This window comes from Peromyscus maniculatus, chromosome 7 (assembly GCF_049852395.1).
Source record: "Peromyscus maniculatus bairdii isolate BWxNUB_F1_BW_parent chromosome 7, HU_Pman_BW_mat_3.1, whole genome shotgun sequence".
Classification (NCBI taxonomy): Eukaryota; Metazoa; Chordata; class Mammalia; order Rodentia; family Cricetidae; genus Peromyscus; species Peromyscus maniculatus.
Window position 1 is genome coordinate 106,770,810 of NC_134858.1, and position 22,463 is coordinate 106,793,272.

The following is a 22,463-nucleotide window of genomic DNA, read 5'->3' on the forward strand; positions in this document are numbered from 1 at the left end:
ACAAATTATTTGTCTCCCACAGTTTAATTCTTCCCAGATTTGTTTTCTTCCTACAGAGACATTTTTACCGTAAGATGTACTACGCATTTTTCACTTATCTTTGTCATGGTTTATCAAACTTTTAAGGACAGGGACCTGAGTGCTGTACTTCTGCTGTTGTTCAGCACCTAAAAAGAGTGGCTGGCTGGCCCATAAAAGGGTGTGTGCGACCTCTGTGGAGTGCACAGATACATTGGACCACAGAGGACCAGAGGGGTAAAAAGTCCAAGAAGGCTTCGCAGAGGAGTAAGTCCATGGCAGACACTCCCAAGCCCCTCCCATACAGCATTAAGGAAGCCCCGCCCACTAAGGGGGAGCTGCGGCCGGAAGTAGACTTCGGGCGGAAGCCATGCTGGGCCCACTGGGCCCTCCTTCCGACCTGCCCAAGGCCCCGCCCTCCCTAATGTAGGCGAAAGGTCGGCGGAACCTGTAGTGTAGCTGGGGCAGCGGAGCAAGACCTAGACCGCCGGGAGCCGCCAGGTAGACTGCCCGAAGACTGACCATGGCAGACGAGCCGAAGCACGTCAGTCCGCTCAAGAACCTCCTGGCCGGCGGCTTTGGCGGCATGTGCCTGGTGTTTGTGGGGCACCCCCTGGACACGGTCAAGGTGCGCGGAGTCTGGACTGGGGGCTAATGGGGGGCAGGCCCGAGGCGACGCGGAAAGTAGGGTCCCCCAGTGAGAAGCTGCCTCGGGACAAGAGTGGGGCGGGTTAGATGCTTCGTGGGAAGTTGACGGAGGGTTGGTGTGTAGCTTCTAAGTAGAGCGCTGTCAACCTAACAGGGCGAAAGGCTCAGCATGCAGCACCCCCAGCACCTCAAAAAGAAAAAAAAAAATCTCGAGAATCATTCTAAGGAGTGGGCAGAGGCTGTCCCTCGCGTCCCAAGAGCCAGACAGCTGCTATTTCAAGGTCTTCGTTTGACTGTCTTTTCTGACCCTACACTATTTCTTTTGAGATTAAAAAGGAAAAACTTACTCTGTTTCTAAACCTGTTTCCAGTTAATCCTAATATTTTGTTATAAAGGTTGAAACAGGATCTCTGTAAACCCAGCCTCCCCCAAAAAAACCAAGGACAAAGGTGGCAGAGATGTCCTTTGACACAGTCCTGTGAGGCCAGCGTGCCTGTAGCCTTCTCTTGTGCAGTTTTCTCTGCCTGAAGAGGCAGTTGGCCATTTTCAGCCAGTCACTCACTGCAGGTTAAGCGCCATAACTCATTGCATAGTCACCCCCCTAGGGAGCGATGGTGGACCCAGCGACTAGCCAGTTTCAGCCCAGGAAGTCCTGATCACAGAGGAAACCCACCAGAGCTTGTTCCTGGATCTTTCTCTCCTCCTCCATTCTTCCCCTTGCTGCTTGCTGGAGACCAAAGTCTATATCCTATGACTTAGCTCCTGAAGCCTCATTATTATTTTTTTTTCTTCATTCCTGGACATGGACTTGAAGGAAGATCATAGGTCACAGCCAGGATGAGCCTGTGAGCAGAAGACATGAGTCTTTTGTGTGTGTGGATGTGTGTTGCTGGGGCATGGAACCCAGAGAAGACATGAGTCTCATGAGGGTGGTAGCCAGTGTTGGGGCTTGTTAGGATATCAGGTTCCTCGGAAAGAAAACAGTATCCAAGGGTTCTTCCTGTTGGCAGGCTTGGGCAGCAGGCTATCTGATGGCCTCTTCTGTTCAAGATTGCAGCTGACCAAAGACAGAGCTCATCCTGGGGGATTCTATACTGTTCTGCAATTTGAAATCAGATCTTGGCAGGCAGCGAGGGCTGTACTTGTGTTGGTGCTTCTAAGGAAATGGTTCGTTTAATTAGCTCTGTGTGTGTGTGTGTGTGTGTGTGTGTGTGTGTGTGTGTGTGTGGCTTTTATTCCTAATCTTATTCTACAGAGGCAGAAATCTTGGTCTGCACACCTGAGTCTTTTAAAAGTCCCATATCCTTACTGTCTCCTTATGTAAATGTTGTGCCTATCTCGGATTCTCTTGTTCTTGACGTTCCTCCCAGCAAGGGCCAGTGACCTCTGTACTGAATTATAAATGACTGAAAATGCTCACTGGCATGTTGACGCCAGAAGATGCCAGAAGACTTTTCCTTTTAGTGTAAATCAAAACCACAGATTGCCGACTACTGTCCTTTTGACCTCAGAGAGCTAGGTGGTCACCAACTAAACGCTGGTGCTTTTGTGACTTGGTTTTGGTTTTGAGGCAGGGTCTCATGTGTTTTATGCCAGCCTCAAACTCACTGTGTAGAAGAAGATGACCTTGAACTTATCCTTCTACCTCCCAAGTTCTTGAAGGATCTTTCAGAGGCTCAAGGCAACTGAGTCATGGCCTATGTGTCCTGTTAACTGAGAATTAGCACACTTCAGAACTGGGGCTTGGAAATTTTTTATGGAAGGTAGGGTTGGAGCAGGTATTTAAAAACTGGATGATTTTTGCTGGATGTGGCAGCCCAAGCCTTTAATCCCAGCACCCAGGAAGCAGAGGCAGGCAGATCTCTGTGAGTTCTAGGAAGCCAGTCTGATCTACAGAGCGAGTTCCAGGACAGCCAGGGCTGTTACATAGAGAAAACCTTTCTCAAAAAAAAAAAAAAAGAAAGAAAGAAAAGAAAAAGAAAAAGAAAAACAAAGCAGACAAAACAAAAACAGAAAAGAAAAGCTGGCTGCTTTCTGATGGGAAGCCTAGGAAGGGCTGTGCAACCTGGCATGGGGAAGTTGGTATCTCAGGTCTTGGAACACTGGAGGCTAGCCGTTTCTAAAGGACAGAGATCTATTCCTCACAGTTCTGGAGGCTGGGAGTGCTGTTGTGCTGTGTCATGCCATGGTGAAAAGCAGGGGATCAAACGCAGGCCTTTTTTCCAGTTGGCATTAATCCACTAAGAACAAGCACCTTCTAGCAGGTCTCACCTCCCAACACTGTTACTGCATTTTGGGGTTACGTTCCAGCATGTAGTTTGGGGCAGGAGTAAAGGCAAGGCAGGTGTGAGCTGGGATATGGGGTGAAGATGTGGTGTCAGCTGAGGAGGCCTTTGGGTCCTCACTAGTTGGGATGGCTGATGTCATGATGAGATAAATAGAAAGAACATTAAAAAAAATCAGTGTGGTAGCAGTGTAGCTCAGTTGAGAGAATACTTGCCTAGCATGCATTAAAACCTTAGTTTTGATACCCAGCACCATGTAATACCTAAGCAGGATGCCCCTTAATACTGGCACTTGGCACTTGGGGAGTAGAAGCAGAGGGCGAATAAGGTCAAGGGCACCTTCTGCTGCAAATTGAATTTGAGGCCAGCTTGGGATACATGAAACTGTACCTCAGAAAAATAAGTAAATAAAATAAAAATGCTGGTCTACATTGTGAGTTCAGGCCAGCTGGGGTTACATAGTGAGACCCCTGTTTCAAAACAAACAAAAGAAAGATGAAAAATAATCCCAGCACTTGGGAACTGGTGATAGGAGGGATTAGGAGTGCAAATTTATGTCTTTGGCTACATACTGAGTTTGGACTAGCCTGGGCTTCTTAAGACTCTGTTTCAAAACAACAAAAATCACAAAAAGATATCAATCAAAATGTGTGCACTAGGTATATTGGTTAATGCTTAATAATCCAAGCACTTAACATGGCTGTGTAGAACATCATCATGAGTTCAGGGCTACCCAGGAATACATAATGAAACTGAAGCAAGCCTGGGCTACATTGTGAGAACCTATATAAAAAACATTAAACAGGAGGTGGTGGTGTATGCCTTTAATACCAGCACTTGGGAGGCAGAGACATATCTCTGAGTTCAAGGCCAGCCTGGTCTACAGAGTAAGTTCTCGGACAGCCAGGGCTGCACAGAGAAGCCCTGTCTCAAAACAAACAAATAAAAAGACCACCTAAATAAAAATTTTATAAATTTTTTCAAGTGTATGCTTGTGTTTGTGTTTACATGAGTGCAGGTTCCCATGGAGGCCTGAGGTATCAGATTTCCTCGGAGCTGGAGTTACAGGTAGTTGTAGCCACCTAGCATATAGGTGCTGGGAATTGAACTCTGGTCCAATGCAAGAGTAGTATGTGCTTTTAACCACTAAGCCATCTCATCATCTCTCCAGCCCAAATAAAGATTTGTTTGTTTTTAAGACAGGGTTTCTCTATGTAGTCCTAGTTAAGAGCAGAACTCACTCTGTAGACCAGGCTGACCTTGAACTCAGAGTTCTACTTGCCTCTGCCTCCCAAGTGCTGGATCTAAAGGCTTGCCTGACCAAATGAAGTTGTGTTCTCCACCCCTGCCCCCACTTTGGTGGTGCTAAAGATTAAAGCCAGGACCTTACATATGCTAGACAAATGCTCTACCACTGAGCTACATCCCCAGCCCTACATCGGAAGTTCTTCCCACTGCTCTTCTCTGCTTGCCGTGGAAGGTTATGCCTACCATGGAGAATCTGAAGGTGAACATAAGGGACTTGGGATATAAAGCAGTGATAACCACTGGACATTATGACTGTTGTGTCCTGTAAACTCCACAGATTTGCATGTCATTCCTGCTGCCCAGTGAATGCCTTCCTTACTAGGACATGTAAGGTCCTAACACATGCAACAATAAAGATTTATAAAGAAGTGGAGGAAGAACATGTTGAAAATGAGCTTTTGGAAAGGTTGGTGTGAGGACAGCCTTGAGAGGCATTTGGAGAACAGCAGGGAAAACATCCTGGAAAAAGACTAAGAAGTACTAGCTGTTTCTGTTTCTGTCACAATATAGAACTTTACCCTAAGTCTTAAGGGGCTAAATAAAGACTCATTAATGCTCATAATCTTTTTGAGTCGTATTTGGGGGAGCACTTGGGGTGGGTGGTCTACCTTAGTTCTGTTTCTTTTTGAGATAGATTCTCTTGTAGCTCAGTCTGGCCTTGGACTCATTATGTGGCCAAAGATGACAAACTCCTGGTCCTTCCATCCTAAGTGCCCCCATGCCCAGCTTGGCTCAGGGTTGTTTTTTTGTAAAATAGTCACGAAGATGCCTAATGGTTCGGGGATGTAGCATAGTCACTGGTAGAGTGTCTGCCTAGCCTGCACGAAGCCCTGGGTTCAGTCCCCAGTGCAACATAAAACTAAGCATGGGGCTGATGAATGTATATATATATATATATATATATATATATATATATATATATATATATATAAAACTTTGTGTCCGATGAAATATTTGGCAGTAAAAAGAATGGACTTGTTGTGGGTGTGTGTGGAGGAAGTAGGAGGGAGATGAATTATATGCATGAGGTGCATTTTATACGTGTGTGAAATTGTCAGAGAATAAATATAAAAAGTGCTTGCAAAAGAGATGATGGAGAGCTGGCTCAGCTTAAGAGCACTTACCGCTATTGCATAGGACAGTTTCCGTTCCCAGCATCCAAGTGGCGTTTTACAACTATAACTAGTTCCCGAGGTTCTGGAAGACTCTATGGGCACTGAATGCATGTGGTGTGTATAATGTGGTCAGACAAAACACTCATATACATAAAGCAAAATATTTATTTATTTATTTATTTATTTATTATTTTAAGGAATGAGGAGCCTGGTCTCCAAAGCCAAAGATAAATAAATAGAATGAGTACTGATGAAATAGTGAATCGAATCTACCTATCAGAGTAAGAAAATGCTGAAGATGTCCACAAAGGCCCACATTTTCCTGCTTAAATGAGGTTGAAGGGCTGAGGACATAGCTCAGCGGGAAAGTTGCTTTATACAGGGTTCTAGGTTCCATCTTCAGCTCTGTAAATGAGGGGGAGGAAGAGGAGGAGAAAGGGAGGGAAAAGGAGGGAAGTTGGATCATTGCTGGTAATTCTGGAAGGTGATTATTTTAATTTCTGGTTTCAGGTCCGACTGCAGACACAACCACCAAGTTCGCCCGGACAACTACCTATGTACTCTGGGACCTTCGACTGTTTCCGGAAGACTATTGTTAGAGAGGTGTGCCTCGGGTGCTGGGTGTCCCTTCCTCGGGGGACTGTATTCAGGGGTTGGCACTACTCCCAGGGGAAGAAGACAGCTGTGAGACTCTGCTGGCTACAGCAGTAGCTTCCGAGCCATATTCTCCTCATCTGCTCTGGAGCCTGATAATTCCAGCTGCCATTTATACAGATGAATGAAGCCAATAAAATGCTTTGCTCTGGCTGGGCAGCAGTGGGCACGCCTTTAATCCCAGCACACTCGGGAGGTAGAACCAGGCGGATCTCTGTGAGTTTGAGGCCAGCCTGGTCTACAGAGTGAGATCCAGGACAGGCACCAAAACTGCACAGAGAAACCCTGTCTTGAAAAACAACAACAACAAAAAAAGTAGAAATTCGCATATTGCCATGTGGTGGCACGTGCCTATAATCTCAACACTTGGAAAGCTGGGATAAAAAGATCTGAATGCAAGGTTAGCCTGGACTACATGGAGAGCTCCTGTATCAAAGAACAATACAAAGAGAAATGATTCAGCACTTGAGAATATTTACTGTTCGTGCAGACGATCCAGGCTTGGTACCTAGCACTCTTAAAGTGGCTCACAACCATTCATAACTCCAGTTCCAGCGGACCCAACACCTTATTCTGACTGCTGAGGGCACCGGGGACACATATGTGCACATACATATATTCAGACAAAACACTCATAAAATAAATATCTGAAAAACAACTACAAAAAAAAAAATCAAAAAAGAAGTGTGTGAGGTCTAGAGAAAAAAAGAGGTCAGCAGAATCTCCACACTCCTACACAGGAATATTTAATTGTTTTAGGGTTATTTGATTATATCTATTTTTAATAGAATGTGATTTATTTTTTTCCTTTGGTTTTTCAAGACAGGGTTTCTCTGTGTAGCTCTGGCTGTCCTGTAACTCCCTTTGTAGACTAGGTTGGCCTTGAACTCACAGAAATCCACCTACCTCTGCCTCCTGAATGCTGGGATTAAAGGGATGCACCACCACTGCCTGGCAATAGAATGTGATTTTTAAAATATTATTTATGGGTATGGATGTCCATGTATGTGCCTGGTGCCTATATAGTTCAGGAAATGGAATGGGATCTTGTGGAGCTGGAGTTATGGATGTTTGTGAGCCACCATGTGTGTGCTAAGAGTTAAAGCCAGTTCCCCAGTAAAAGCCAGTTCCAGAGTAGAGCTCAGGAATGCGCTAAAGCATTGGACCACCTCTCAGGTCCCCTTTCTTCTTTTTTTTTTTTTTTTTTTTTTTTTTGGTTTTTCGAGACAGGGTTTCTCTGTGTAGCTTTGCGCCTTTCCTGGAACTCACTTGGTAGCCCAGGCTGGCCTCGAACTCACAGAGATCCGCCTGGCTCTGCCTCCCGAGTGCTGGGATTAAAGGCGTGCGCCACCACCGCCCGGCTCTCTTTCTTCTTTTTTTGATGTTTTGAGATGGTATCTCATGCTGCATCCCATACTGTACTTGAGCTCCCATTAGCCCTTCTACCTCACTCTCTGCTAAGATGACAATTGCACTAAAATACATCCTGCATGTGATTATCCACCAAGTAGACTTCATTAGACACGTAGAAACTGAAGAGTGGGTGTCACCTAGAAGTATAAAGGTTCTGGGAAGGGATGGGCTCATCCTTGGTGTAGATAAGTACAGGATTCCTGCAGGATTCAGTGTAGAAGGAAGGTGTTGAGGCAAGGGCAGCTCAGCTTTCTCACCCAAGCTGGACCTTTGTTTCTTAGGGCCCTCTTATGTATCTGATACTTGGGGTGGAGGCTCTAAACTTCAGTTCTACCCAGAGTTCTCTGCCTTTAAGGAAGAGAGCCAAGTCTACATGTTTCTTGGTCAACAATTTTGACTGTATCCTGGGTGTGAGGGGAAGGGCTTATGTAAATCCAACTCCTAAGTCAAGCCTAAGTAGCATATATTTATAGTCCTGATTTCCCAGGAGGCTGAGACAGGAGGATCATCAGAATTGAATTGGAATTCAGCTTGGGAAATAGAGTGAAAAAACAGAAACCAGAAAGAAAACAATAAAGACCTAACTCTTTACAGAGTTTGGTATGTTTCTTTAGTCCATATTTGTACACCTCCTTGTTTTTGAATGTACCAGACGTAGCTCTGTCTTCTGGAGTTGCCACACATGAGTCGTATTTCATGATGCTGACAGACCACTGGAGTGGAAGGGAGATGCCCTGAAGAACCAGGCATCCTTCTCATCCCAACGCAGAGCTGTGGGAGAGATTTTGGCGGGACTTTGTCACATTCTGCTCTTGCGCCTTCCTCCTAGACCTCTGTCCTGGCCCCGTTATTGCCGCTGTCCTTTGCCCTTGGTGCATGCACGGACACCCTGTAGCAGTGCCAGGCTTTTGTGGGATCAGGCGGAGTCTTAATAGGTGTGTGCCCCCTGTGGTTCCAGCAGGGTCTGCATTGATACCAGCTCTTCAGCTTGGATCTGTGTTGCCCTCCTGCTGTGCAGTCTGCCCGGTCAGGAGCGATCTTCACTCTTAGTTTTTGTATTTGTTTTCAAATTGGCTTTATTTTTTTATTAAAGTTATATAGGCATTGAATTTTTCCCTGGAAGGCAGAGTAGCCAGGTGATCCTTGTTCCTTCCACATACTCCAGCGGCAAGGACTCTCAGCTCCTTCAGTTGTTCACACTGCTTCTACCTATCTGCATCATAATTTGCTGTTGTATTTTATATGTTAATGCATCTTCTTAAAAATTTATTTATGCGTTATGTACACAGTATTCTGCCTGCATGTATGCCTGCAGGCCAGAAGAGGGCACCAGGTCTCATTATAGATGGTTGTGAGCCACCACGTGGTTGCTGGGAATTGAACTCAGGACTTCTGAAAAAACAGCCAGGGCTCTTAACCTCTGAGCCATCTCTCCAGCCCCCCTTTTGTTGTTGTTGTTGTTATTGTTTTTTTTCCTTTCTTTCTTTTTTTTTCTTTTTGAGAGAGATTTAGTCTTATTTTGAAGGCCAGGATGGCTTCAAACTCTCAATCTTCTTGCCTGTTTCCTGAGTGCTGGTATTACAAGCATGTGCCACCATGCCCAACACTTTTTTCTTTTTAAGATGTGTTATTCCATGTGAGTGAGTGTTTTGCCTGCATGTCTATATGTGCATCACATGTTTGCCTGGTGCCCACAGAGGTCAGAAAAGGCTCTTAGCTGACGAACCATCTTTCCAGGCTTACTCCACTCCACTCCGCTCCCAAGTCCATTAAAATATTCTTTATTGTCCAGGTGTGGTAGTACAGGACTTTAATTTCAGCATTATGGGAGGTAGAAGCTAATGTCTTTTAATTCAAGGCTGTCTTGGTCTACATAAGAAGTTTCAGGCAGGGCGGTGGTGGTACACGCCTTTAATCCCAGCATTCGGGAAGGCAGAGGCAGGCAGATCTCTGTGAGTTCGAGGCCAGCCTGGGCTACCAAGTGAGTTCCAGGAAAGGCACAAAGCTACACAGAGAAACCCTGTCTCGAAAAACCACAAAAAAAAAAAAAAAAAAAAAGTTTCAGACCAGCCAGGGATACAAAGCGTGACACTGTTTCAAAAAAAAAAGAAAGAAAGAAAGAAAATCTTGAGACAAGATTTCACTAAATTTCCCAGGCTGGTTTTAAATTCAGACTGTATCTCTGGTACATATTTTTTGGATTTTTACAGAGATTTAGGAGGCAGGTATTTCTCTTTGTGAGTTCAAGGCCAGCCTGGGTTATTTAGCAAGCTCCAGGACAGCCAGGACTACCTAGAGAGACCCTGCCTCGAAAAACAAAACAAAACAAAAAAAAGTGAAGAATGCCTGTGGACTGACACCTAAGGATGACTTCTGACCTACACATGACTCATGTGCACTGGCACACACATGTACACCTAAACATACACACACACACACACACACACACACACACACACACACACACACATGCAGGGAGGGGGAGCTAGGTAAATCTCTGTGCTTGAAAAAGGTGAAGAAGAAAGTCTAGAGTTAGAGGTTATATGACTGCGCTGTTTTGGAGGTGGTAGAGAGTTGGGGGTACAGCTCAGAGGTGAGCTTTTGCTAGGCCCTTGGTTTGATTCCCAGGACTGAAATACAGTAGTGGTATCTGGAGCAGACTCTGTTTCTGTGATTCCTTGCAGGGCGTCATGGGACTGTACCGGGGCATGGGTGCACCCTTGATTGGAGTCACCCCTATGTTCGCTGTGTGCTTCTTTGGGTTTGGTTTGGGGAAGAGACTACAGCAGAAATCTCCAGAGGATATACTTAAGTAAGTACTCGCAGGCGGCACTCAGTGCTGGTCTTGGTGGTGTGATATGTGCTGAGGGAAAGTCTTCACCACTACACTGTCCTCTGGGTCCCAGGGTTGACTTGTAGGCATTCTGAGTGAAGGAAGAACCTGTGTTTCCTTTGTTCTGTGAACTGAAAGGGTAACAGAAGGAAAGAGCCTTCCCTGCCTCTTTGCCAGGTTGTTGTTGATTCTTTTCCGTAGTGAATCCCCACTGTACGCTGCTGTTGGGAGCTGAATGCTGAAATGCACGTCAAGTGCTGTGGTGACGCCCGTGCCACGTTAAGGACAGAAGGAGACTTGCTTTCTGTTAGCTGCTTAAGAGAAGGTTCCAGGAGCTGGAGAGATGGCTTAGTTGCTTTTGCAGATACCTAGGTTTGGTTCCCAGCACCCACATGATGGCTCACAACTTCTGTAACTCCAGTTCTGGGGATCAGCTCCTTCTGACTTTCTCAGGCACAAGGTGTGTTCATGCTGTACATACATACAGACTGGCAAAACATTCATACACATAAAATTAATTTTAAAAAGGACTCTCAGTGTAGCCAAGATGACCTTGAACTTCTGATCCTCTTGCCTCTACCTATTGTCCTTAGATTAGGGTTGTGCTCCACCACCCCTGGTTTCATGCAGTGCCGGGGATGGAACCCAGGGCTTTGTCCATGCAAACATTCTCCCAACTGAGGTATATTCCCAGTCCTTGTTGTAGATTCTTTAAATTTAAAAAAAAAATATTTTGTTATTTTATGTGTAGGGGTGTTTTGCCTGCAAGTATGTCTGTGTACCACATGGGTGCAGTGCCAAGAAGGTGTCAGATCTCATGGTACTGATGCTTCAGACTCTTATGAGCTGCCTTGTGGGTTCTGGGAGTCCAACCTGGCTCCTCTGGAAGAGCAGCCAGTGTTCTTAACTACTGAGCCATCTCTTCAGCCCCCCTATGTTCTTGCAGTAAATTTTTAGTGCCAGTTTGGGTATAAAGAATCAAGTGAGCCAGGCAGTGGTGGCACATGCCCTTAATCCTATCACTCAGGAGGCAGAGGCTGGCAGATCTCTTTGAGTTCAAGGCCAGCCTGGTCTACAGAGTGAGTTTCGGGACAACCAAGGCTACACAGAGAAAGCCTATCTGGGGTGGGGGGGAGACAATTGAGTGAGAATTATACCTCAACATTTAAAAACACGATTAATGTCCAAGCATTCTCAGAATGCTGGGGACTTCTGAGTGAAACGCTTGATTTGACAAGGTGTCCCCAGTCTTGAGCCCAACAGGAAACAACCCCTGGAAAGGCTGCAGGAAACACAAGAACCACCCAAGCTGGCAAGGCTTGGCATCTGGGAGCTCAAGGGAGGAGGTCAGGGTGTCACATGATCGTCTTCTGTCCCCGCTTCAGCCTATAACAGAGTAAGGGTCTAAGATGCAGATAAGGTGTTTGTAATGTGAGGTTCTGTTCCTGGAGTCATTGTGTAGAGACTGTCAAGGCCCCAGATGTGAGGTTTGTTTTGAAGCAGTTGGATGGCTGGCAGACCAAGGTCCTCAGGATACATAGCATCTCTGAACACCTTTGTGTGATGTGACAGCTCACAGCTGTGCCATGCTTATGAGCTGTGTTCCCATGTAGTCACATCAGCCTGAGAGAAATAACCTTCCTCTAGAAGCAGAATGAGACACTCAGGACCCCATCCCACCATTTGGTCTACCTTGCAGCCGTTACCTCCCTACAGGCACTTAGCAGGGAAAGGAGTTTTACCAGAGCGCTGAAATGGAAACCCAGCACCCACAGATACCTCCTGGAGTGGGGGTGGGGAGTAGCAGAGTAGGCCAGGTGTTCATAGTGTCCACATGGCGTCCTACGTGCACACACGATCCTAGTTTGGGAACAGTCCCTAAGGTTGGGCACCTTGGGAAGAGTGGAGGTTGATGGTGCTATAGGAGCAATTTAGTTACTGAGATGTAACTAACTGGGGAGAGCAGTGTAACCTGGGACTGTGAAGCTAGGTATCTATGTAAGAAGTCTCTGTGCCACCTGGGCGGGCCTACAAGGCAGAGAGTGGGCGTTTGTTTCTGGGGAAAACTGCCTGCCAATTAAACAGTGATTGCAGCTCTTTGGATAGGCTTACATTTAAAAAAAAATGACAGCACTGAGGATTGAAACTGGGACTTCACACATGCTGGACAGGCACTGGATCACTGAGCTGTATTTCTAGCCTTTTATTTTATTTTACTTGCTTTTTTGTTTGTTTGTTTTTCAAGACAGGGTTTCTGTCTGTAGCCCTGGCTGTCCTGGAACTCGCTCTGTAGACCAGGCTTCAAACTCTTATTTTACTTTTTTGAGACAGGGTCTCACCATATGCAGCTTGGGCTGGCTGGGAACTCATTATGTAGACCAGGATAGCCTCAGATTCATAGAGATCCATCAGTCTCTGCCTTCTGGGTGCTAGGATTAAAGGTGTACACTGTCATACCCAGCCCAGCCCTCTTTTATTTATTTATGCTTACTCTTTCGTTTTGAGACAACCTAATCCTAGAAAGATAAGGCCTTGCTAGAGGTGGCTCAGACAGCTTTAGTGATAGACATTAGGAGTTTCAAATTCCTTCTCATACTCAGGCTGCTTTATTCTGTAGGAGTTAGAGTGAGGACCCAGCATTCCTGGGTACCTTCATTGACTTAGCTTTTCTCAGCACATTACAGCCCTCATTACTGGATTGTTATGAAGGGGAGGTATTTTTTGTTTCTGTTTCTGTTTTTTGTTGTTGTTGTTGTTGTTGTCTTCTGAGACAGGGTTTCTCTGTGTAGCCCTAGCTGTCTTGGAACTCACTCTGTAGACCAGGCTGGCTTTGAAGTCACAGAGCTCTGTCTGCCTCTGCCTCCTGAGTGCTGGGATTAAAGGCATGTGCCACCACTGCTTAGCTGAAGGTTGTTTTTTTTTTTTTTTTTTAATTAATTAATTTATTTTTGAAGGTTATTTTAAATATCATTTTGCCACAACTTAGAGTCACCTGTGAAGAGAATTCCAATTGTGGTAATTGTCCTTATCTGGTTGGTTTGTGGGCATGTCTTATTGTTGATTGATGTAGAAAGAGTTAGCCCATTGTGAGTGGCGTCATTCTCTAAGCAGGGGCTCTAAACCATATAAGACTGAAGACTAGAGAAGCTAAAAGCGGCGGCATGAGTGCATTTGTTCCCCTCTGTCCTTGACTGTAATGTGGTATAATTAGCTGCTTGACTTCCTGCCTCATGGCCCCCAAATGATGGGTTGTGACCATGGGTATTGTGAGACCAACCTCATCTTCCCTTAGGTTGCTTTGCTCAGGGTATTTTATCACAGCAACAGTACTGAAACCAGAGCACTTGGCTGTCTCTCAGCCTGCGGGATGGCCACAACCATTCTCCTGACCTTGAAGCTTTTCTGCTTGAGTCTTGGCTTCATGTTCTAGGCCCTTAGTGGCCCAGGGTATGTGATATTGGAGGGGAACTGGGGTCCACTGGGGTTTAGATCTCAGGTTAGAGGCTCTCTTTGCCCCATAGCAACCCAGTATTTTACAGCTAGGAAATCAAGGCTTGCAGAGACCTGGTAACTTGTCCAGAGTTACTGAGCACAGCAGGCTCATGGTGGAAACCAGAGCTCAATGTAAAGCTTTTCTCTAGGAGGAGGGGATTCTGAGTATGTGCCTATTATGTGTGGGTACCAAGGGTCTCCTGTTCTTGACGTCGGGCCCCTTGCTCTGGTAAATTTGACGTTAGAATTGACCAGGAAACTGGTCTTTGTGAAGAACCTGGTGTACTTGTGGCCGTGCTTCGCCCCAGTCCACGTTCTCTCTGCTGGGATCACCTTAGCCTCGATGGATAACCACAGGTGGTTGTTTCTGGTTTTGTTCAATGCAGCTACCCGCAGGTGTTTGCAGCTGGGATGTTATCTGGTGTGTTCACCACAGGAATCATGACCCCTGGAGAGAGGATCAAATGCTTACTGCAGGTAAGGGTGTGGTCTGTGAGGAGGACGCCAGCGCGCAGTTCTGCATGTGCATTAGTATTTTTGTGGGTTTGTTGTTTTGAGTCACAGTCTTGCTGTGTGGCACAGGCTGGCCTCAAACTCATGATCCTCCTGCCTCAGTCTTCCTATCCTTGGCAAGTGTTGAAGTCTTGGGCATGTTCTGCTATGCCTGGATTTGTATTTATGTACTTTAACCCTCTGTGAGAGCTTTAGAACAGTTGGGCAAAACAAGGCTTTCAGAAACCTGGAAGAACCAAGAACTAGACACCAGCTGCTGGGGTGCCTTCCAGGAGGCGCGTGCTGGAGAGGAGGCAGGAGGAGCATATGTGCATGTGCTGTGGCACAGAACTATAATCCCAGCACTCAGGAGGCTGAAGCAGGAGGCTTGCTACAAGTTTATTGTTATCCTGGGCTATAGAGAGAGTTATAGTCCAGCCCAGGCTACCTCAGGATACTCTGTATCAAAGAACCAAAAGCTAAAATGAAAACAAAAACAAAAATCCAAACAAGCAACAGCTACGGATTTAACTACTATACAACCTAGCAACTGTATAGTCCTGGGCATTGAGCTCAAAGAAATAAACACTTAAATCTTTGTATGCAAATGTGTGTGTGCTTGGTTATTTATAATAACCGTGAACTAGAAAGAACACAGGTGCCCTCAAATTGGCTGTATACCTGAGGGTGGCCTTGAGCATCAGATCACACCGCCTGTACTTCCAGAGTGCTGGGATTGCAAACATGAGTCCTGAAATTCAGAAGTTCTTGAAATTAAAAAATTATAGAATGAGCCAGGCATGGTGGCGCAGGCCTTTAATCCCAGCACTGGGAAGAAGAGGCAGACAGTTCAAGTCCAGCCTGATCTACATAGAGTTCCTGGACAGCCAAGGCTACATAGAAACCCTCTCTCAAAATAAAAAAGTATAAACCCCACAGAAACAATATAGAAAGGCATTTACTGGACTTCCCCTGGATTTCTGGCAGTAAATGGAGACACACAGCATCTTGGGCAGGAGCAGCCTCCCTTCTGCCTCTGATGAGAGATGATATGGCTCAGTGGTAGAGTATCTGCTTAGCATATGCAAAGTCCAAGGTTTAGTCCCCCAAGAACGACCTTTCAGTTTCTGAAGTGCTGTTGATAAGGGCAGGTAGGGCTGAACGGATGCATCATGTGACATTTCATTCACTTACTATATTGTTTTAGTTATGTTTGTTTTGCTTTGGGTTTTATTGAGTTTTGTTTGTTTGTTTTTGAAACAGAGTCTCATGTAGCCCAAGTTAGCCTCATGTTTACTATGTAGAGAATAGTAGCCTTGAACTCCTGGTCCTCCTGTCTCTTCCTCCCCGCCACTGGGATTACAGGCACGCACCATCATGCTTGGTTTAAACAAACAAACAAACAAACTTATTTTTAAAGAAAACTTAAAATGACTTTCCTGTTCCTGGGATGGGGAACACAGCCACAGTGCATATGGGACTGTCAGAGACAACTCTGGGGTCGGCCCTCTCCATCCCGCCTTCACGCGTGTCCCAGGCCTGTACAGCACTGCCTCGCCCCCTGAGCCAGCTCACTGGCCAGCCTCTTTTCTCTTCAAGAGATGGTGCCCCTTTCTTCTTAGCTGCTGTTGAGAGAGGTCACCACCGAGTCTTTTGTTTCAGTTTGATTTTTCACTTTGAAATTTTGTTTGTTTCTTCTTTGTATATTCTAATTTCTCCGCTAAAACTATCCATTTCTTTGCTGTGGCTATTTTTATGTTTCAAGCATACTCAAAATGTTTTCATTAAACGATTTTCATCATGGCTGCTTTATAAATCTTTGTCAGAGTTCTAACACCCCTGGCATCTTGTTGGCATTTATTGTCTTTTTATGAGCAGGTACGTATCTACGTGAGCATGTGGAGGCCAGGCCTCGGCTACAGGTGTTGTCTCTAAGGCTCCACCTAGCCACCTTGTCTTTTGAGACAAGGTCTCTCACTAGCCTGAGGCTCAATGGTTAAGTTAGGCGGCTGGCCAGGGAACCCCAAACCTGCTGGGTCTATCAATTGCTGTTTTGACTTGATGACCTTCCATCCCTCCCAGATTCAGGTTTCTACAGGGGAAAACAAATACAATGGTACCTTGGACTGTGCAAAGAAGCTCTATCAGGAGTATGGGATCCGTGGCTTCTACAAAGGGACTATGCTTACCCTCCTGCGAGGTAAACTCCGAAGTACCACACCTAGGTCACCTGGGAAGGTCAGGGGATGAGACCTCACAGAGGCGCTTACCTGGACCATAGATCAGTGTTGACACATGCCCTTACAAACCTGTAGTGTGTGTCCTGCTTATGGGTACTCTCACCCAGCGTGGACACAGAGAAGGATGGAGAGGTTTATCCTTCCTCAGTGTCTTCAGGGGTGGAGTCGTGACATGGGAAGGCAGTGGCTACTAGTTAGAAATCATGGCTGAAGGGATGAGAAGGGGAAAAAGAAAGACAGGAATAGTGGGAATCTCTTTGGGGCTTGTGCAGGCTAGGCAGTGCTTTACCATTGAGCTACACTCCCAGCCCTCCTCTTGGTTTTGACAGGCAGGGTTCCTGAGGAAGAGACAGTCTTACCCTGAGATGGCAGCTTAAAGGAAGGCCAGACAATTAGATGTAATTGTAACTGCTTAGAGTTGGTGTATTGTGACAACCACCTACAGGGACGGGGAAGATGCATTAGATCGTGTTGGTTTACACTCACTAGTGCTTGACTCTCAGCAGCATCGGATAGCTGCAGGGTGATTATTTAAAATAGGATGTATCTGGCATGGTAGAGCACACCTTTAATCCCACCACTCTGGGAGACAGGCAGGAGAATGTCTTGAGTTCCAGGCTGGTCTGGTCTACAAAGTGAGTTCCAGGACAGCCAAGGTTACACAGAGAAACCCTGTTTCAAAAAAACAAAAACAAACAAACAAACAAAAGATGTAGGAGCTGGAGAGATGGCTTAGTGGTTAAGAGCACTGGCTACTTTGCTAAAGTACTCAGGTTCAGTTTCCAGCACTCACATCACAGCTCACCACTATCTGTAACTCCAGTTCTAGAGGATCTGTTGCCCTCTTCTGGCCTCTCTGGGCATTGCACACATATGGTGCACAGACATACAAGCAGACAAAATTCTCATACACATAAAGTAAAATAAACAAATCCTTTTGGTTGTGAGCCTAGCCTTTAATGACTGAGCCATATCTCTAGCCCATAAAATAAAAAAATAAAGGTAAAAAAATTAAAAGTAAAAAGGATGAGCTGGGTGGTGGTAGAGCACACCTTTAAATTAATCCCAGCACTTGGGAGAGGGTAGCAGGCAGATTGCTGAGTTCAAGGCCAGGCTGGTCTACAGAGAGTTTCACAACAGCCAGGACTACACAGAGAAACTCTGTCTCAAAAAAAAACAAACAAAAAAAAGGATGTAGCTGCTGAAGAACTTCTCAGGATCTTTCCCAGAGAAGAACATCTAATTGGTCAGCCCTGAAGATATATGCATACAAGTAACATTATACAGACCAAGAAGGCTGGACTTATGCATTTATACTATATATATGTGTGTATATATTCATATATAGTATGTATAGTATATATTTAACATAAATGTATATATTTATGTAGTATAAATATATTTATATAGTATGTGTATGTGTGTATGTGTATATATAAAAAACAAAGAAAAAGTGGTCATGAATTTGAAAGACAGCAAGGGGGTGGTACATGGGGGGGGTTAGAGGGAGAAAAGGGGAAATGATCCAATTTTAACCTCAGAAAAAATTAGCTGGGCCATGATAGCTCACACCTTTAATCCCAGCACTTGGAAGGCAGATGTAGGGGATCTCTGGGAGTTTAAGGCTAGCCTTGTCTACAGATCAAGTTCCAGGACAGCCAGGGCTATACAGAGAAACTTTATCTTAAAAAAACAAAACAAGCCGGGCGGTGGTGGCGCACGCCTTTAATCCCAGCACTCGGGAGGCAGAGCCAGGTGGATCTCTGTGAGTTCGAGGCCAGCCTGGACTACCAAGTGAGTCCCAGGAAAGGCGCAAAGCTACACAGAGAAACCCTGTCTCGAAAAACCAAAAAAAAAAAAATTAAAAAAAAAAAAAAAAAAAAAAAAAAAAAAAAAAATATTGTTTTTAAAAAGAACTCAGCAATCTCTGAATATTCTAGTGCCAATCTGTGGAGATTTTATTGATTTTTTAATTCATCTTTTTCTTGCCACTCACAGATGTTCCAGCCAGTGGGATGTATTTCATGACATATGAATGGCTTAAAGATCTCTTCACTCCAGAGGGAAAGAGGTGAAAAGAACATTAGAATGTAGAAGCCATTTTCCCACTTCTGGGTAGGTTGTCTCCTCCCATAAGTGGGTCTGAAGCAGACAAGATACTTGTTCTTAGCTCCATGTAGTTAGTTGCCTTTAGTAGCTGCTGGGGTGCAGCTAACATCCTTTACTCTGTGCCTCCCTCAGTGGAGGGCGTTTTAAATAATGCACAGAACCTCCTCCAACAAAGTGGCAGCTGCCAGGTCATGGACCTTGACCCTCCTCCCCAAGGCTGAAGCGCTTTCAGTGCCTTCTTCCCTGAGTATGGTGGAGGAACTGGTCTGAGCATCACTGCCAAGGTTGTGTCTGATGGGGACTGTGGTGTTCTGCAGTGTCAGTGACCTCAGTGTGCCCCGGATCCTGGTGGCTGGAGGCTTTGCGGGGATCTTCAACTGGGTTGTGGCCATCCCCCCCGATGTGCTCAAATCTCGATTCCAGACTGGTGAGTGGTGTGGATCTGAAGGGAGCGGGCTCTGGCATTGACTACCCTGGGGTGCAGGGGTTTTGTTTTTGTTGTTTGAGAATGGGTCTCATGTAGCCCAGGCTGGCCTCTAACTTGCTATATAACTAAGGCTGATCTTGAATTCTTGTTCCTCCTGCATCTACCTCTCAAGTGCTGGGAGTGTAAGCAGGGGTGCACCACCGTACCTGGTGAGTGCTCAGGTCTGAAGACTGAGACTGTCTTCTCTCTTTTTCATGGCAGAATCTTATAGAAACGCTAGGATTTCTTTCTCGTCAGTCTAAACACAAAACAAGAGTCTATCCTCCCTCCCTCAGTTTTTCACTCCCTTGGCACCAGGAACCCAGACATGCCTGTCTTTGCCCCCATGTCAGCTGGGCTGTAGCTGCTTCTAGATGGCCTTCAAGGCCCTTGCCCTGGCGCTAACTCCGACCCGACATTTAATTATTAGACTGTCCCCGTGTGGGTTGCTGTGGTCAGGTCACAAAACTTCCTGGAGCTTAAAAAGTTGGGTTCTTCCCTACAGCACCTCCTGGAAAATATCCAAACGGTTTCAGAGATGTGCTGAGAGAGCTGATCCGGGATGAAGGAGTCACATCCTTGTACAAAGGGTTCAATGCAGTAATGATACGAGCCTTCCCAGCCAATGCAGTGAGTATCTGCTAAGGGCTGAGTTTTCCTTCTGGACTCAGTGCAAGGAACTGGCTTTTGCTTGCTCTGGGGATCGCCAAAGCTTCCTCATCCACTTGCTTTCCTGTAGCTGCCAATCTTGCCTTTGGAGCTCTTTAAATCAGAGGTTTGAATTTCTTGATCTGGTTATCAGAAGGGGTGGTTGCTAGACATGTATTTTCTTTTTTTCTTCTCTTCCTTCTCTCCCCATCCTTCTCCTCCATTCCCCCAATGTTTTTAAAAACAAATTCTCTATAGGTAGCCCAGGCTGCCTTCAAACTCCCAGTAAAAGTGCTAAGATTGTACAGGTGTGTCACCACACCCATCCTTGGCCATGCACATTTTAGTAAGTGACTATAACTTCCTTTTTCTCCTCTCTTCTCCCCTTTCCCTATCTCTTCTTTCTTCTTTTGACAGGGTGCTACTGTGTAGTCCAAGTTGGTTTCAAACTTGAGATCTCTCTGACTTAGCCTCTGGAGTATTGGGTGGACAGATGTTCCTTACCAAACTCAGTTAATTTGCTCCCTTAATATGGGTGGGAAGGGGGTTAGGTCGGGAAGGGGCTCTGCTATTGCCAGGGCTAACCAAGCATGGTGCAGGAGGTGGGAGCTACAAATAGTCATCTTCGCTTGCTGTTTTTTCTTCTCCACCCAACCTCTTCTTAGGCCTGTTTCCTTGGCTTTGAAATTGCCATGAAGTTCCTTAATTGGATTGCCCCCAACATTTGAGGCTGAGGACTGCTCAAGACTTCTGGATGCTGGACAACTGTTGCTGAGAAGCAGTGGGCAGGACTAGGTAGTCCTGAAGGGTGAGGGGAGGGAGATGGTGGAATCAGAGCTCCGGACATGGCTATGATGGTAAAACTATTGCCTTAATGATATCCTCTACCTTGTAGAACTTGGTATGCCATTTTGAAACTTGAATTTAGAATATTTCCAGAGAATTGGAGATGGAATAAATAGTTTATAGACTTACTACCTTTGGCCAAATTGCCACCTACTGGTTGACTGATGGCCCTACTGCACTCAAAATACTCCTCGCTGAGGAACTGATAGCTGGCTCTCTAGAGGCCCCTTGCCTATTTTCAACCAGCTAAACTAGGAGCTGGGATCTTCAGTCGCTAGCCAGGGAAACCCAACAGATTTCTATGGTGCCATCTATTCCTTGCCTGCACATAGGGATGTATAAGGACGTGAAGCCCACATCTGTCTACCAAATAAATGGACTAGGTAGATAAACCTAAGAACAGATCACCTATTAACTATTGCTTAATATTTTTACACAAGAAAATAAAAAAATAAATAAATGAGAATTGTCTAAATTCCCACGAGATGATGGAGAATTTTCTCTCCTACTCAAGTGAAGATAGCCCCAGCCTCCTGGGTAAGTGAAAGCCATAACGTAGGAAGGCTCTTTTTGCACATTCTTTCTCCGTGAGAGCACCCAATTTTAACAGGAAACAATAAATATTGTTTCTAATTTTTTGTATTGTGTGATACTTTATGTTGTGGTTCAGGGACACTTCAGCAGGGTTGGCCGTGCCTCTGGAGGCTGTCAGGAATCAGTGTCTGTTCCTGGGAGCCATAGGTGGAGCCTCCAGCAGGCAAGGAGGAAGTTCTGGCTGGCCTGGACTTCTCTGGTTCCCTTGATATTCCAGGGAGGATGGGTAGGGCTGGAAACTTCATTGGTAATTGTTCATATAGCCCTTGGTCTGGCAGGCAGGCCACCCTGAAACCTGGCTTGTAATCCATCCTTTCGTTCACTTTCCTTTCTGGCTCTCTGTGTTTATAAATGGAAAGTCAGTTGTTCAAAAAATACAAAAGCAGTTTGAGTTTGGGGTGCCTGTGTGGTCTGATGTAGCCAGAGCAAGTTGGAATGGGGAGCCCTAAGCTGCTTGGTCCTTGTCTTAGTGGATGGGAGAGCTTGCTAAAGGGAGCCTGCCTCTTCTGGCACTGTCCTGCCTGGCCAGAACACTTAGGTCCACTGGTACTTCCTTCCTTGTCCAAACCCTCAAGAGATCCTTGGGACTTTGGTTTTAGAACGATCACTCTGAGCATGAGAGGGACAGGCACACCTCACTTGGGAGTTAAGAGTGTGTAGCTAACCTTGCAGGAAGCTGACATTAGGGAGTTCAAGGAAGGAAGCTGTATTTGAAGAATATTTCTGAATGATCACATGACAATTATGGCCAAGTAAGGGGGCCAGCGAGATGGCTCAGAGGGTAACTTATTTGTTTGTTTGAGACAGGGTCTTATATATTCCAGCCTGGCCTTGGATTCTCTGAGTAGCTGAGGAGGATGACCTTGAACTTCTGATCCTTCTACCTTCCCTCACAGGTACTGAGATTACAAGTGTGCATCACCACAATCAGTTTATGGCGTGCTGGGGACTGAACCCTGGACTTTATGCATGCTAGGCAGGCACTTTACTTTGCTATATCCTTAGTCAAAAATAAAATTTTTACTTTTTAAAAGAAATCTTTTTGAAAGATTTTTAATTACGTGTATATGTGTGTGTGTGTTTGCGTGTGGGTATGTGAACATGAGTACAGGTACATGAATCCAGAGGCATCAGATTTCCTGGAGCTGGAGTCACAGCTGTCTGGTGTGGGTGCTGGGAATCAAACTCAGGTTCTCCTGGAAGAGAATAAATGCTCTTAACCAATAAACCAGCCCTTCAGCCCCACCCCCACCCGTTTTGTGTTGTTTGTTTGTTTGTTTTGTTTTTTGTTTTTTTCTGAGA

At 45.5% G+C, this 22,463-nt stretch overlaps 1 protein-coding gene across 1 annotated transcript; it reads left to right on the forward strand.

Annotated features, from left to right (window-relative positions):
* The first annotated feature begins 353 nt into the window (after nt 1–353).
* Slc25a20 (solute carrier family 25 member 20) lies at nt 354–21,204 on the forward strand. Its single transcript, XM_006978300.4, has 9 exons — nt 354–646; nt 5,885–5,977; nt 10,126–10,253; nt 14,153–14,243; nt 16,341–16,458; nt 18,497–18,569; nt 18,925–19,034; nt 19,579–19,703; nt 20,387–21,204. Exons 1-9 carry the CDS (start codon nt 542–544, stop codon nt 20,447–20,449), a joined length of 906 nt encoding a protein of 301 aa, XP_006978362.1. The 5' UTR covers nt 354–541; the 3' UTR covers nt 20,450–21,204.
* The last annotated feature ends 1,259 nt before the right edge of the window (nt 21,205–22,463 follow it).